The 16,469-nt window shown below is 43.6% G+C and overlaps 1 protein-coding gene across 2 annotated transcripts; it reads left to right on the forward strand.

Annotated features, from left to right (window-relative positions):
- The first annotated feature begins 374 nt into the window (after positions 1 to 374).
- Positions 375 to 16,006, forward strand: LOC111859777 (U2 snRNP-associated SURP motif-containing protein). 2 transcript variants are annotated; one of them, XM_023842762.2, is made up of 24 exons: positions 375 to 937; positions 1,780 to 1,864; positions 2,229 to 2,340; positions 2,435 to 2,541; positions 2,639 to 2,706; positions 2,830 to 2,921; positions 3,033 to 3,097; positions 3,237 to 3,402; positions 4,894 to 5,099; positions 5,508 to 5,551; positions 6,556 to 6,660; positions 6,949 to 7,015; positions 7,261 to 7,421; positions 10,369 to 10,531; positions 10,972 to 11,051; positions 11,154 to 11,241; positions 11,345 to 11,473; positions 12,767 to 12,920; positions 13,827 to 13,922; positions 14,027 to 14,090; positions 14,179 to 14,332; positions 14,832 to 14,942; positions 15,233 to 15,465; positions 15,569 to 16,006. In XM_023842762.2, exons 2-24 carry the CDS (start codon positions 1,787 to 1,789, stop codon positions 15,693 to 15,695), a joined length of 2,670 nt encoding a protein of 889 aa, XP_023698530.1. In that variant the 5' UTR covers positions 375 to 937; positions 1,780 to 1,786; the 3' UTR covers positions 15,696 to 16,006. The 2 variants fall into 2 exon arrangements, with proteins under 2 accessions (XP_023698530.1, XP_023698529.1); XM_023842761.2 differs by having other exon boundaries at positions 380 to 937; positions 14,176 to 14,332.
- Positions 16,007 to 16,469: the final 463 nt, after the last annotated feature.

Below are 16,469 nucleotides of genomic sequence, written 5' to 3' on the forward strand. Positions count from 1 at the left end.
TTAAGTTTAAACACAATAACTGTCTGGGAATAAAAAGTAAAGCATACAGCCACACATCTTGGGTTTACAATATCGCCTCCACCGTTTCTCTCTGCCCTGTTCCCGTGGTGCATTGTGGGAATCGAAGCAGTTCTGTTTGATAATTGGCTGAGAAGATACGTACACATCATTACCCTTTGCGCAATAGAAACATTATGGGTCCCATGTTAATATATATGGAACTGTCTACAACTCGTGTTTTCATTGGTCTGCGTTTTCAGCAGGTGTAAATATCGCATACCAATGCAACTTAGTAACGTTCGTAAAGCCTGCTTACGGTTGGTTGACATACATAACTAATTTTCTCCTAGATATGCAACCAATAAACATACTGTAAGCAACTCCATTATCGTTTACTTTACAGGCAGGACTTGTGCATTGTTTTGTAGAACTATAACCCAGGTCCGCCTAAGTATTACAGGGAGCGAGTGCGTGTAAATGTAAGAGTGTATTAGGGTTACTGTATGGCAAGAATGTAATAAAGTATGAAAAATATAGAAAAACAATGCTGTTGCAGAATACGCGTGAGGATATACGAAGAAGATGCCGATTTTCGTCAAGAAGACCACTAAGGATATTATTTCAATATTGGAGTAGTAAAAGATTCAATAAACATCGCGCTGCGACTGAATGTTATGCTGCATTTTTAAGATAATTAAATTATGTGCGTACCTTAAAAAGAATAGTAAGAAAAGAGAGTGTCAACACAGATGAAGCCATTTGACAGCAGGGCTCCGTGATGACGTCAGTGGCGCCTCGGACCAATCAGAAGAGGACTTTCATGCGGTTCCTCTTCTCCTCGATTGGCACTGGCCCGCTTCTCATACATCCAGCAAATTCAACATGGCGGAGCAATAACAAACGGTTGTGCGTAATTTCAGCTCTGGGTAACACTTCTGTACGTCGTATTCTCTGTATTTTGCTACTTTCTGCAAAGCGTGATATGTTACCTGCCCGCTGAAGTAATTCGTGTCTCGGATGACGGGCATCTCCGGCGTTTATTTTGCACGACGGTGCAGAAGAGCCGTGCCAGCTAGCTGCGCTGCCGCTGTAGCTTTCTGTTTAGCCTGTTAGCCTCTGTGAAATCTGGTCACGAAAAGATGGGTTTCGCGTTACCATGCCGCGGTGTAAATGTGCGCTATTGTGGCAGGCGGGCTTGAGCACCCACAGTTTCGGTTATGCTCTCGGAATTAGTTAGCATAGCGGGCTAAGCTAACATCTCTGGTGATGGATTTGCTTTCGTTGGCTGAAAATACCATTAGCAGGCGTGCTCGTAACACTGACTTACGTGTGGGGTTTTCTCCCCCCCCCCTTTTTTTTGCAAGTTTGCTTCTGTGATTGAGCTGTTTGTGGCTTTTCTGATTTTTAACTTATCCCTGTCACGGTTTTCTTTAAATGTCTGTGTTTTTAAGATATACACCTCCTGAGCGCTACAGGTGTTTATGTGTGACACCGACGCCGGGCACTGAGACCATCAGGCCCGATCGACACTCGGAAACTGTTGCTGTATTAGTTACAGTTGTTATATTGTACTAAAATTACTTAAAGGCTGCTTTTTGACCCTTGCAGTGAGATGCATGTGTCCTAACTGTATATTTACTTAATGTGTTAAGCAGCTGCAGTCGAACGCAAGGAAAACAAAATATGTGAATGGCTTCAAGACTTTTAAAAGTTATCTGCACTCAACAGATAAATGCATAATGCGTTTTCAGTGCAAAAAAATTGTTTTTGCTGCTGCAGTGGGAATATGGCTGACAAAAAAGGGAAACACGTAATCGCTAAGAGGACCCTGACCAAGAAAGAACAAGAGGAATTGAAGAAAAAGGTGATTACTCCCAATTCAGAGAGAATTTAGGTTAAAAATATAAATGGAAGTAGTAGCAAGCTTTAATTGTTCTACTATACTTTCTTTTTGCAAGTCCGTTAGCTTCAACTGCCTAATTTGTCATCAGATCTGAGTTTTCAGATTGACCGTTGCTTACCATCTTAATATAGTTTTAGGTGGTCATAGTAGGATTTTTATCTATGATTTCATTTATTTTCCATTTCTTCTGTTTCATAAGTATTTTGCTGGGTAGGTCTTGGTGGTATTGTTCATGAAATGCTCATGTTTACATTATAATAGACGGGCATGGCTAACAAACTTATCAGGCAGCGCTGTGAATGACGCGCTTTCCTCTTTCCAACAGGAAGAAGAGAAGGCGGCTGAGGTGTTTGAGGAGTTTTTGGCATCTTTCGACAGCAATGAGAGAAGCGGGGTGAAGACGTTTGTGCGCGGGGGGGTCGTCAACGCCACTAAAGGTAAGCCGATCCCGCGGAACTGCATCGGCCCACCGCCAAAAGTGGCCTTTTGAGCAGCGAGAATTTTTTAAATTTATCTGTCTCCTCCAAATAGAGGAAGAAGCTGCGGAGGTGAAGAAGAGCAAACTTTACCGACCAACCACTAAATTCGCACCGCTGCCTCAGAATGTCTTATCATCTCAGCCGCCCGAGAAGAAGCCAGTAGGTGTCATTGCTGGGGTCTCTCCTTCGACAGCATCCCCACCGCCTTGCACGGCGAGGTCTCGCTCACCACCTGCCTGTGTTCTGTTGCTCTCAGCTCGTGAAAAAGAAGACCGAAGAAAAGAAGAAGAGCAACCTTGAGCTCTTCAAAGAGGAGCTAAAGCAGTACGTCAGTTTGCGGCCACGGTTTTTTGCACGTGAGCAGCTGGGGAGCTGTGACTCGTGAGCGAGTGTGCCGTGGCGGTCAGGGGTAATAATTTTTTTTTTCCGTCTATGTTCGATTTTTAGAATACAAGAAGAACGGGAGGAAAGGTACAAGAGGAAGAAGAATGACCCCGGAGGCTTTTCCGACCTGGACTTGCCACAGTCTCGACGGTCACGTAAGGCTGAGACTCCCATCTGCAGCTCTTCGTGAAGGACTGTTGCAGTTTGCTGGAAAACAGTACTAATATTGCAGAGAATATTTGTTCATCTTTCTCTCCTTCCCTCAGTGTTTGACGATGACCCTGGAATGCCTAATACCACCAATCTCTATATTGGATGCATTAATCCTAAGGTATGTGGGGATGTGCTTCTGTCTTTAGTTTAAATGGTGCAGAACAGAAACCGATGATGTGACGATAAATTTCTGCATTTAATGTGCATTTTAGTTTTAGTTTCATTCCAGAATAAGACCTTGGGGTGATGCGTTTCAGATGAACGAGGAAATGCTCTGTAAAGAGTTCGGCAAGTTTGGCCCATTGGCAAGCGTGAAGATCATGTGGCCGCGCACCGATGACGAGCGCACAAGGGTCACCAACCGCGGCTTCGTGGCCTTCATGACGCGCAAAGACGCCGAGCGGGCGCTGGCGGCGCTGGACGGTAAGCGGTGCCCATGCGCCCATGTGCTCATGCTCCCTGTTGGTCGAATGATGTTGATTATTAGTTGACCTTCTCTGCCTCTCTTTTATAATCTGTCACATAAAATTTACTTCACAAATTAAATTAATCCATCTTCTAACCAGTAATTCCAGTCATCTTTGTGGGGTGCTGGGCCCTATCCCAAGCACCATTGAGCAGTGTTTGTTCAAACTGGTCACTGTAAACACCCAGATGGTCCATGTTTTTGCTCCTGGGAGGGAACAAAAATGTGGACTGTCTGGAAGTCCTAGAGGAGCAGATCGAGAAACGCTGCCATAGGGCACTAGACGGGGATAAACCCTCGATGGAATGACCAACTACATTCATTGATTGCAGCTGTTGGTATAGCAGCATGCTTGGGTGGGATTATCTTGTGCCATCAACCATATACTGGTTCGGCCATCTTACAGTTGGTCACTGTATTGCTTCCCATTGGTTTAAACAAGTCCGTGATTCGTGGCACTACAGGAATCCCACACGCCCTTTCTGTCAGGATAATGAAAATCCATACAGTGCACAAAATTGTCTTTTTCCATTGTTATTGTTTAGAATCTCTGTGTATCTGTATTTTCTGTTTAAGATTCTAGTTTGTTTTGTATGGACACTTAACCCGAGTTGTTAAAATACTCCACTGTGTGACAGGAGCACACACACACACACACATATTGTGTGGAAGGTTTTTTTTGTATGTTGCGTGACTTTACCAAGAGGGGCATTCTCAACTCCTGCTTCTGCAATTAGTGTAGAAGGGGGAAAATATAGGCATTTTCAGTATAATGCGACAGGAATTTACATAAAATCTAACGCTTTGCATAATCTCACAATAAAAATAAAGCTCATGGTTAGGACAGAGCATTCAAAAACTCATATTTTCAGCAAAGGAGCGGATTTTGTGAGAGTTATGGGTGTGGATCTCTTCCTCTCAAATGATTTGATGCACATTGGATGCGATTTAGATCAATTTAAGATGTACTGTGGTGTCCTACTTTTGAATTAACATCAAAATGTTTTTTTTATTTATCAAAACAAGTCTACTGTATCTATTTTGCTCTGCGAAAACCATCCAAGATGAGCTAATAGTAGATGGTCGTAAGATAACTTGAATGGGATTTAGCCAGAATATAATTTATTCATCTGAAAAATGTCAAGCAGCATGATTTGGAGGAAACTGGGCTTTTTTGAGGGTGCTGCAGGGTAGTCTCTGATTTTAATCTGGATTGATGTGGTACAACTATTTCTAGACAGTTGTATAGGAAAAATTAATTAGAAGTCTTTTGCACTATGTCACTTTTTTAAACTCTATTAATTTTCATATTTTTGTTGGAATGGAGCCTTTCTTTGCTGCGCAGTGATGAGTAAGAGGGCTTCTGCTGCCTGTCATCCACTCATGAACATCTATGAAATTCCTGCCTCTTTTTTCTTTTCTTTTTTTCTTTTCTTTCCTCACGGCAGGTAAAGTGGTCATGGGCTTCGAAATGAAGCTAGGCTGGGGGAAAGCTGTCCGCATTCCTCCCCAGCCGCTGTACACCCCCATAAGCGTACTGAAACGATCCACGCCCCCGCCCCCTTCTGGCCTGCCTTTCAACGCTCAGCCCCGGGAGCGATTCCGCAACGATTTCACCAAGCCCTTAAACATGTCCAAGGATGAGTTCGACAAGGTAAAGTTCATGAGGGAAGGTGGCTGATTGGTTGTTTTTTTTTTTTGTTTGTTTGTTTTTTTTTTTTTTTTTTTCTTCATTTAAGATTTATAACAGGCTTGTGGAGATAATAGTGAGTTTTGGAGCATCACTGCAGTGTGTGAGTGCAGACTGGCAGGCTTTTATTATGGTGGCTGATTTTAGTGACAATTTGTAACTGTCTCAGTGGGCGGGAGGGATTCCTAGTTATGATTTTTGCAATTATCTTCTGAAGCATCATGTTTAGTGAATATGTATCATTGACATTTATTACATTTCTTGTGCAATTGTGATAAATTGCCATGATGTGTTTTATATATATCCTGCAGTTTCGTCTGTAAATACTCACTTTTTTTATATCTTCACTATTTGATTTGACTTCACGTACAGACTCTGTCCGAAGCCGTAGTCAAAGTGGTTATCCCAACAGAAAGGTACACTCTCTATCCATTCTTACTACTACTGCTACTACGACTGACCAGCCATTGTCAGAACACAGAGCTTTAGAGGGCAGAGGTCCGAGAGTCTGTTCTTTGTGCGTGAGGCAGAAAGTGCCCCAGTCCTACGAGCAAAGCCGGCTCCTGGCCGTCTCTCTGTGAGGTGTCTAGTGCTCCAGGATCTTGACGCTAAAGTCGCTTCTCTCCTGCTGTTCCACTCCGGATTTGCCGACGGGATGTCAGTGTTTTTAAAAGTGTTAGCTAGGAGCAGCTGTTAAAAACAGACACCTCCTTGCTCAGAGAATTGGGGACTTCTGTGACTGAGGACAGCTAGGGTACGGTTTTTTCTTCTCCTGAGGGAAGTCCTTAGCTTCAGTGGAGTTAAGATAGTTACTTGTAGCTTTTCTGCCATGAGTCCCGCTGGCAAAATTTTGTTTAATCCTGACACACTTTTTTTTTTTTCTTTTTTCTCCAAGACCATGTAGCGGGTCAGTCTGTAGTGATACTTCTCAATGCCTTGATCTTATTTTTGGTTTAAAGACAGTGGCAGTAAATATTTTAGAGTAGAACCTGGAATGGCCATGCGGCCCCTGAGACGGCAGCGTAGTCGGCAGAGAGGACCTCATGGAGTCAGGTTAGATGAAAGCCTGTAGTAGCTAATAGTAGTAAGCAATGCTATCCCTAGAGAAGTTGGTCTACTTCGTATACGGAGCATTTCCTGAGGGGGATAGGGATGCATGTTACCCAGACGCGGACGAGTAAAAACACTGCATGACCTCCCGCCGCTCTTGATCTCCACTGCAAGCCAAAGGACAGATTCGCCTACTTCCCAGTTCAGAGCAGAGCAGAGCCTTGGCCCCTTCCTATGTATGTCCACAGTATTGTAGGTGTAACAGAAAAGAGGGAGAGTAGAGGTAGTGTGAGGGAAGAGCATTGTGCAAGGCCGTTGGACGTGTTGTCATGAGGGCTTTAACCCGTTTCTTGTCTCTCTCTCTCTGTAGAAACCTTTTAGGGCTAATCCACAGAATGATAGAGTTTGTGGTGCGTGAGGGGCCCATGTTTGAAGCCATTATCATGAGTAACGAGAAGAACAACCCTGACTTCAGGTAAGAAACATTAATAAAGCTTATGTGCAGGAGGGTGACGGTCAGAATGAGGAGCTTAGCTGACCGGTGAGCTCTTTCCAGTGGCAAACTGGCTTTTAGAGACAGTCACAGTTCAAGTCGGAGCCGCTATTCTCTAATGTCAGTATTTTGCCAGTGTCCTTCAACTGGAGGTCATTGGCAGAGGAACAAATAAGTTTAGTTCCACTACAGTGGGGCCTAATCAGCCAGGGGTATTTTGGTTCTCTCTTCTGAGTCTCTCCTGATGCTCATGCTTGTCTGTGGTTCCAGGTTTCTGTTTGACAACAAGAGTCAAGCACATGTGTACTACAGATGGAAACTGTTCTCTATCCTGCAGGTAGGAAAATATGTATAATTTTTTTTCATTTCCCAATATACTAGCACTGTATCGTCAGTGCAGATTTGCTAGAAATGTCCAAAGCTTCTGCTTTGTTAATGAGTGACATTGGTATTGAACTGATTGACTGTGGAAGTATAGATAGTACAGCATGTGACGCAGAGTGTATGGTCACGGTGAGCTTGGCAGCGGTGATGGCAGCTTTGGACTGAAACGTGTCCCCATACTGTGTCACTGCCGTCCAGGGCGAGTCCCCCAACGAATGGCGGACCTCGGACTTCCGCATGTTCCGCGGAGGATCCCTGTGGCGGCCGCCGGCGCTGAACCCCTACCTGCATGGGAGCGAGGATGGCAATGAGGAGGAGGAGGAGGAAGAGGAGTTGAAGAAAGGGCAGCTGAAGGCAGAGTGAGTGAGAGCTGGATGCTACCTACTAGGTGGTGTCCCTGTGTGTTACCTGGCAAGAACAGTGACATACGGGGGGGGGGGGGGCAAAATAAGACGCTTAACAATTAGGACTGTCAGTTTTTTCAAAAATCAAGGTCAGTCAAATTTCAAATGTCACGCAATTCATTTAAATATATGCCAATCCCCCCCCCCAAAAAAAAACTTCTTTTCAGTATTTTAAGAGCCTGTAGAATGTCACATTTTTACAGAGCCCCTAAGGTCAGAGTGGGTAAATATTTTTTTAAATAGTCTTGTGTTCCCTTTGCATTACTAATAATGACTGTGCTGTGTCCGTTACACTGTCCCGCACAGTTTAATGCTTAAAGCACACTCTCCAGGACAGGTCTGCATTGTTTACGTTTATCCTTGCCGTCATGTGGCAGTAAACAGCCGGTACAGTGAGATCGCAAAGGTGTTGCCAGGGAAAGTAGAGCTATTTCAAAATATATTTTCCCACCAAACGAATGTTCGAATATGGGTCAAAACGTGACAGCCCTACTAACAATATAGTAATCTTAGGGAACTGACGAGGAGTATGGTGACTGTTTGCCTTGAGAGCGGCTTCAGTCTTCATTGGAATGCTGTCACACACCTCCTGAGCTGTGGGTAGTGGGGCATCGGACCATTGATCTACTTTATACCATCTGTGACCCAAAAAAGCTTGTGTTTTGATCTGGTGTTTAGGGGGGGGCAGCATCAGTGCTAGTCAAAGTCTCTGTGGAGTCCTAGGCATGCCGCCCCCCCCCCCCCCACAACTGACGCAAGGAACAGGTGGACGCTCTTAGCCAGAGTGACGCTTGCTAGATCAGCACCCCAGATTGTGCTTTAGGCGGGAACCTATTTTGGCTGATGGGGCGACCGGCACTGGAGGTCATTCACCTCATCCTATAAGATGGCTTGATGTTCCTTGGCCTTTAAGGCCATGCAGAGCAATCATTGAAAATAATAACTATGGATAGATAGATCTAGGTGGATAGATACTTCATGTATCCCACAATGTGAAGCAGGAGACACTGGCTACAACCAAAAACCAGTTAGGTACAGGGCAGAAGTGATTTTCTAATGCCAGAGATGACTGTTGTCTTATCCGACAGTTTCTCATGCATCGTAGGACGACATCAAGTGACCTTCAGAAGGAATGGGAAACATTAAGTGCAGGTGTGAAGTGCACTGCTAGGACAGTGTGTTTCAGGCTCCTAGAAGCAGGACTGAAGTCCCATAAAGCAAGGAAGAAGCCCTTCATTAATGAGAAACGGAGAAGACCCAGGCTGCAGTTTTTATATTTATATATATATAATTCACAGACACCCATAAATTGAGAAATGAGTGAAACTAAAAATTTTGCTGTGGTGAAGAGGAAGACTTTTGTTTGCCTGCTGGCAGAAAAAAACGTCAGGTAGCATTTTCCGGAGCACGGCGTTTCCGTGACTGGCGTACTCTTAGCAATATACAGTGCTCACAGAAAGTCTGGGGATGCTTGCTTAATTCAGTAAAAATATTGCAAATTTATTGGTTTTATAACAAATCATGACTTCATTCGTTTCCAAAAAATATAAATCACATTAGAAATAACTGCAAGTTTTGAAGTAAAACATTAATTTCAAGTAGTAATAAATTGAAACCCAAATTCCTAGTTCTAAAAGAGTTCTCTGTTCTGAGTTCAAAGTTCCTTGACAAGCATCACTGGGTGCTTTTTAATTAGTAACACCATTGCAGTAACATAAAACACCAAACACTTGTGTTTAATATCCCTTTGGGAGCCAATGACTATAATTGTAATTAATAAAATGGCAAGAACGGATCTGAATGAGACTGACACTTAATAAAAATAAACTGTCTGTGTAGAAGGTATGTGCAAGTTAAATTCTGCTTGTCAGACATTATTACAGAATTAAGCAAGCGTACCAAGACTTTGTGTGAGCACTGTATGTGGATTGAGGATATGTGATCCCTATATGGGGGAAATGGGTGACCGATGACTCATCAGACCATAATAGTTTTTTTTTTTGTCCTGTTGCTTGGGGTCTAAGTTCTGTGCTCATGTTTGCATGCCGCCAGTTTCTCTGTGGCATCCCTGCCCTTAATTCAAGCTTTGTGAAGATCGCAACGTGCAGTTTGTGGGTCATAAAGTTACTGATTTAGCTCTGGTGTAATTTGAAGGGCCTATAGGTGTATCCTGTTAAATACTAGTCCACTCCTATCAGTGAGTGTTGACTAGTGACTGCTGTTTCACTTTGCCGGTGCAATTTCAGTGTCTGCCACAAGCTTTCGTCAATTTTTTAGAGTGTTCCTCTTGAAAATTTAAATAGTTTAGCTGTTTTGTGATCAGTGCAATTGGGGCACCGTTTGGCCTCTCTGAAAATGCTAGTTTGCTTCAATGTTGCTTTGAAAACTGATTATCAGACCCATAAGCCCACTGCTGATTGGCAGTCAACCCAGTATGACTCACCTTTGTGGCTGTGTTTGTAATCATGACGCAGGTACTTCAAAGTTAGTCTTTTTTCTTGTGTTTCTGTTGTGTGGTCCTCCCTCTGCACAGATGGCGATTAGGCAGTGAAGTCATACAGGCCATGTTTGTGTATACAGCCTGCACCCTGTTGTTAATTAATACAACCCATTAAGCAAAAGCTGAATTATATGGGTCTCTGCTTTTTATTGAAAACACAAGTGGATTGCAGCATTCAATAAAATTTATTGGTAAATTTTAATAGAAAGCACTTTATATTTAACTCGGATAATGATGTTTTATCCGTTTTGCATAATGTGTTCGAATTGATTACAGAATGTAAAATGAGGGTTGGTTTTGTACTTTAAATTAATATAATCCCCCAGCAGGCCCTTTGGCACGGTAGTCTTAGTCTATAACTGAGATTAAACACTACAGCCGTTTTGATTTTCCTCTTCGCAGGCATCGAGACAGGCTGGAGAATATCTTACGAGGGCTGACGCCATCCAGAGAGGACATCGGCGACGCCATGGTGTTCTGTCTGGAGAGGGCGGAGGCGGCTGAGGAGGTGGTGGGCTGTATCGCGGAGTCCCTCTCGCTACTCCAGACCCCTCTTCAGAAAAAGGTCTTTACTACTACTTTCTGTACACCCAGGGTGGGGAAATTCTGGATCTTGCGTTTTAATTTTTTTTAGCATCTCGGTTACACCTGAAGCACCAAGTGAGGTGACTTACTGGTCAGATGATCACTCCTTAAATGAAGCTATCAAGCTTCCAAGTCGAAACAAAGCCGACCTGGGGCACTTGGGTCGAATTTTCCACCCCTTGTTTATTCTGGGTACGAATTACGGTTATTTTATTTATACAATAAATGATTTATAAACTTTTAGCTTGTGTGAATGTAGAATTTGTATAGGGATTCTTGCTGCTACCCTAGAAACGTTTCTCCTTTGTTCTGAGAAAATAAGGCGAGTGAGATCTGAAGGTGTGACAGGTGCCTAATTTGACTTTGCCCACGAAATCTGCATTATGTGTTGTGTTCCTGTTTTTTTTGTTCTCTTTGCAGATTGCACGATTGTATTTGGTATCTGATATTTTGTACAACTCGTGTGCCAAAGTTGTCAACGCATCCTACTATCGAAAATAGTAAGTGCCATCATCTTTGAAGGTATTTTTAACATGGGTGGCCCGTGGGAGAAGGCTTGCCGTCAAACGTGCGTGTGTGCATTTTCTCTGCCTCCCTCATAGCTTCGAAGCGAAACTGCCCCAGATATTCGGAGACATCAGTGAAGCGTATCGCAATGTCCAGGCCAGGCTTCAGGCCGAGCAGTTCAAGGTGACCTGCTCTTAAATCAGCGACTGACTCACGTTGGTTTTTTAAGCTCCTTTAAGGTATTATATACTGTTCCTTATGTCTCCTTCCCATCTCTTCTTACCAGCAAAAGGTCATGTCATGTTTCCGGGCATGGGAAGACTGGGCCATTTACCCAGAATCCTACTTGATCCAGCTGCAAAACATTTTCTTGGGCCTGGTGAAGGCAGGGGAAGAGGTGATTGTGAGGTCAGAGGTGAGATTCTCATCGCCGTAGGTAGCTTTGGAAATTGACGGGAACAAAGGGCAAAAATGCCCCAAGAAATCTCAGAATGTCCCTACAAACCATATTCAGTTTAGACAACTATATATAGTTACCGGTTTAGGCCAATATCATAATCCTTCATTAATCCATCATTTTATCTCTGTACATTTCATTTAATGTCTAACACATTCGTACAAGCAGTGCTGCTCGTCACACTACATTGGTACATAAGTATGTAATCGTAACTAAGTTACTATGGAACGCTCTTACCATACCGAGCAGAGGCCAATTGTATTTTTCAATGAAGTCGTTCATAATTGAATAGACCAATCTCTGCTAGGGGCGTGGCTATGGATCGTCCACTTAGCCATGGCTTCGCCACCCACCTATCAGCAACTTTTACAGTCACCAATGGCTGGGCAGTATATAGATTTTTCATGGTTTATCTATACATTTTCAAAACGATATAGGATGATTCAATGCTGTCTATATCGATATACCTTTTATTGTGTGTTAGAAAATCTCTTAACCCTGATTTTATGTTCTTCCTGGTTGTAAACCATGCGAGAGCTTTGGTTGTGACATTGCACAGACTCCCAGGGATCAAACTGTTCACTAAGTGTCTCATGGAGTACTTCATAACGGCAAAGAATAATTGGTTCTTGTTTGATTTTAAAACATTGTTGAATAAGAATTTGCAATATTTGCTTGATTTTGTTGAAGGGAGCAGTTTGCATTTACGGTTGTAAAATGCTGCCTTTTATATTTTTATAGATCTTCCGCAGTTTCTAAAGTGGATGTTTTAAAAAGACCACAAACTGAAAATATCATGGTTTTTTTTTTTTAAATAAATAGTTTATATGTATGCATTGCTTTATAGATAAACTAAGGCAATTAGCTAAATAAAAGCCTAAATAGTCTTTGGCCTGCTTTCTCTCACATGCACATAGTATTCTAAACATATATAGATGGTTGCACTCATCTCTTAGGAACAGCAATAATATGCTATTTATTTACTCATGTTGGCACAAGGTAGTGATTACTGGGCTCATTTTACATTAAAAAGAAACTTTATTCATTTATTATTTAAAAAAAATGCCCCCCAAATTATTGTACATGCCCCCAGTGGGGGCTAAAGTTGTCCCTCAGATATTTTTTTACATTTTCTACACTGGCTATAGGGATATTTTTGTTTTCGATTCTCAAGTTTTTCTTATGTAACTTTTCACCTGACTAGATCCGGCAGACCCAAAAACATGCTTATTAAATGTATGTATGATCCAGTCCCCAGACCTGGACGGCGCCCCTCTGGAGGATGTGGACGGTGTTCCCCTGGCCGGCCCCCCCTGGGACCCAGCCTCCATAGATGGGGTGCCCGTAGATGATATCGATGGTGTCCCCCTGGGTGACACTATGGATGACATCGATGGAATGCCACGTATGTGACCCCAATCCCCTCCCGGTGTTACCTGATGCCGCACAAAGCTGATTTGTATTACTTTTCCTTTATGTTCAGCTTGTTAGTTGACTCTAATGCAGAGCAATGTGCTGTTTTATCCATTTATAGCTGGTCCAAGTTAGGCGCTTATTAAAGTCTTATGGCGCTTTTCCACTGCCAGCATGAGCCGAGCCGTACCCGATCCATACCGGTGCTGACACAGCCCTGCTTAATAACGTGACCAAACCGACTTGGTCCACCATCTGATCGAAATGCAGAGATTCCATGCAGTGATCTATGTCGATGTGCGTGGATCATCTGGAGGAAGAACTGCAGATTCTATATATTATTAATTATTAGTGTTGGACATCGCGATGTATTAATGCATTCCAAATAACTCAGAACTTGGAAAATTCCAACCTCCTACTTGAAAAAGTACTATAGAACAGATGAACAGAATGGACAGGCAATGCAGATTTACACAAGCAAATGCTAATTCCGCTAGTGTTTGATGCTTACATAACACGGCGATTCTCACAGATATGCTAGCGGAAAATAATTAATAATAACTGCACATAGTAAATCGTCATGTACACCATGTGAACGGTAAATAAGTGTCTCTTCGGGTGGACGTTGCTATCGCTCTCCAAACCTGGCAACACCTTTACCGTGCTGACCCTTCTGCAGTGGAAAACCGACATGAACTGGAGCTGCGCTGTAACTAGTCTCTCTTCATGGTACGGCTTGGGTGCGACTCGGTTCCTGTGTGCAAGTGGGAAAGCGCCATTACAGTAGCACCCATGTAAGGGTCCTCCAAAACCTTCAGCTTACAGGACCGTACCTACCCATGGTTACAATGTAACCTGACGCCAGTTTGCTGTGAATTCTCTCTCTCTCTCATCCTAGTGGAGGAGGCTTCTGATAAAGAGAAAAGTGTCCAGCACCCCAGAGTCGCTCTGTCCAAGTGGGAGAGGGTGGATGACGCTGAGGTCCTGCCACAAGGTAGCATGGCCACCAACTCTACAAGACACTTTGCTGCTTCTATGATATAAACAGCTTTCCTACACTGTTCTGTGTTTCACATAATTTCTACTCCATGATGTTAGCAAACACTGAATCAAAATGGGACTTGCTTGAAGACCAGGACTCTGAAGACAATATGAATGTAAGGTAAGGAATTGAATGAATTTCTTAATGAATTTCTCTCGGCACTCTGAGCGGATGCACCGCTTTGAAACGCTTTTGGTCATTCCAGTAGTGCCGACACCAAGGACGTCGACAGGGACTCTACAGATGACAGCAGCGATGAAGACTCCTGCAGCCCCTCGAAGTTTGAAGGTGCCGATTTTAAAAGCTCCGTGACCAACTTCGAATTGTCCGAGAGCAAGAGGACCAAGCTGCGGGAGCTGGAGGTAAGTTCCATAACTCCAGCCCCATAATTGGGTGGGCCAGTTGTGGCCTCCTAAACTACGGTCTTTGCATGCGGCTGAATGTCATGAATGTCCAGTCTTCTGTCTGGGTCTTCAGGCTTACCAATGGCCCTAAAAGCTTTAACCAGCCGTGTTTTGGTACTTGATTGTTGGCATGATTATTTTGCAGCGCTGTTGTAGGTCACCACTCAAAAAGCTTTTGATATGTTACAAATTATAAGCTTCGAATTAGACTGAAAGAAATGCCACATGTAATCAGATACTGGTACTCAAATGGAAATCTATGTTGCATATGAAGAACTATCCAGTAGACTAATGATATTCAGAATCTAGAATGATAAAACATAATGGCATGTAGAATTGCCTTTAGACCAATCCCGAGGAAGGGCATAAAAAGAAGAAAAAACGCATCAGCCAATGGGGGGGATTTGGAACAGGGGAGCCTATGCTGGCATATTTTTAAACTCCTCCCCCCAATCAGGTGAAGGTAATGAAGTTCCAGGATGAGCTGGAGTCTGGAAAAAGGCCGAAGAAATCAGGAAAGACTGTACAGCAACAGGTGGAGCACTACAGAAATAAGCTGCTACAGAAGGTGTGTGTCTGTCTTACCAGTGATCTTATTCCTGTGATTTCCAACCTGGTCCTTGGGGACACACTGATGGTCCACATTTTTGCTCCCTGCCAGTGTACACATTTTTGCTCCCTCCCAAGTACTGGTAGGGAGCTGGCAAGGAGCAAAAACGTGGACTGTCTGCAGGTCCCCGAGGACCGGATTGTGGGAAACTGCTTTATTCTTAACCACGAGTATCTTTGGGTTCACGCCAGGTGCCTCAATCCCCTCACTAGAATGAAAGGTTTTCATTCCTCTTTGCTTACACACAGGAGTTTGAAAAGGACGACCTGGAAAAGAGGGAGAAGTCGGCACAGAAGTTGAAAGACCGAGCCAAGAAGGACGAGAAGCGAGACAAGGCAGATGACCGGAGCAAGAGCAAGGACAAGGACAGGAAGAAGAGCAAGGAACTGAGTCAGGACCGAGATCGGAACAGAGGGCGGAGCAAAGGAGAAGAGGAGGAGAAGAACAGGACGGACCGCTACAAGGCAGGGTCCCCCTCAACGTAAGAACCTGCCGCTACCGATTCTGTTACGAGAACCCATCGCTCAAGCTTTGTGACTTAATGTCAAATTTTCTCTCTCCTTTTATTCCTTCACCTTCAAAAGAACAAAATCAAAGTCTCCGAAGAAGTCCAAGCGCTCGCGATCTCCATCCCCGAGCCGACGGTCATGGAGGTCGAGCTCGAGGTCCCCACACCGTTCTCACAAAAAGGCAAAGAAGAGTAAACACTGACCATCCCACCTCATCCCCCTCGCCTCCCCTCCGTCTGCACACAGCAGCCAGCCAGCCAGCCAGCACCCACGGACTGCTGCTTCTCCACCGGCCTGTGGCCAGGGTCTCTTGCTTCCATCCCACAATGCCCTTGCAGGGAGACTCCAGACAGCTGTTTCCCTCCCACATCCCTAATGCTACATCAGATTGAGCCAAGGTTTGGTACATTTTTGTTAATGAAGTTTGACATTTTTTGTACAGTTTTTGCTTTTTTTTTCTCAACTGTTGCAAGAATGTTCCTAAAACTTTACAATAAACAACTTTAGTCCTGATCTCACCTACCTGAATATTACATCTCTTGTATATATGTTATGTGACAACTTATTGTAATATAAAACATTCTATACACAAAATACAGCCAGTTAGACATGCTGGTCTTGCTTTGTCTGCCTGCATTACAAAGTAAACCAGTAATATGCTTAATTTACTTTTCCAGCAACTGTTGCTGGGTTCTGTTAAGATGGTTCTGTTCTTCTCTAGTGTGCAGGTTAGTGTGCTATGAAGAACCACCCGAAAGTCAGTGCTGATGTATTACTGTTAAATTCATGCGTGTATAATGCAGAGATCAGGGGGTGCTGGTATGATTGTGTGCACATTTTTACATTATGCCTCAGAACGCAGTTCCTGCAAGTTAGACGCAGGTCACGTGTGAAGGTGAGCTGAAATCCCTGTAGTTTGTCTGAGCTTTAAATGATGTAAATATCTTGCTGATTTGTGCAATGGGGGGGTGGGGGA

This window comes from Paramormyrops kingsleyae, chromosome 10, assembly GCF_048594095.1.
Source record: "Paramormyrops kingsleyae isolate MSU_618 chromosome 10, PKINGS_0.4, whole genome shotgun sequence".
Taxonomy (NCBI): domain Eukaryota; kingdom Metazoa; phylum Chordata; class Actinopteri; order Osteoglossiformes; family Mormyridae; genus Paramormyrops; species Paramormyrops kingsleyae.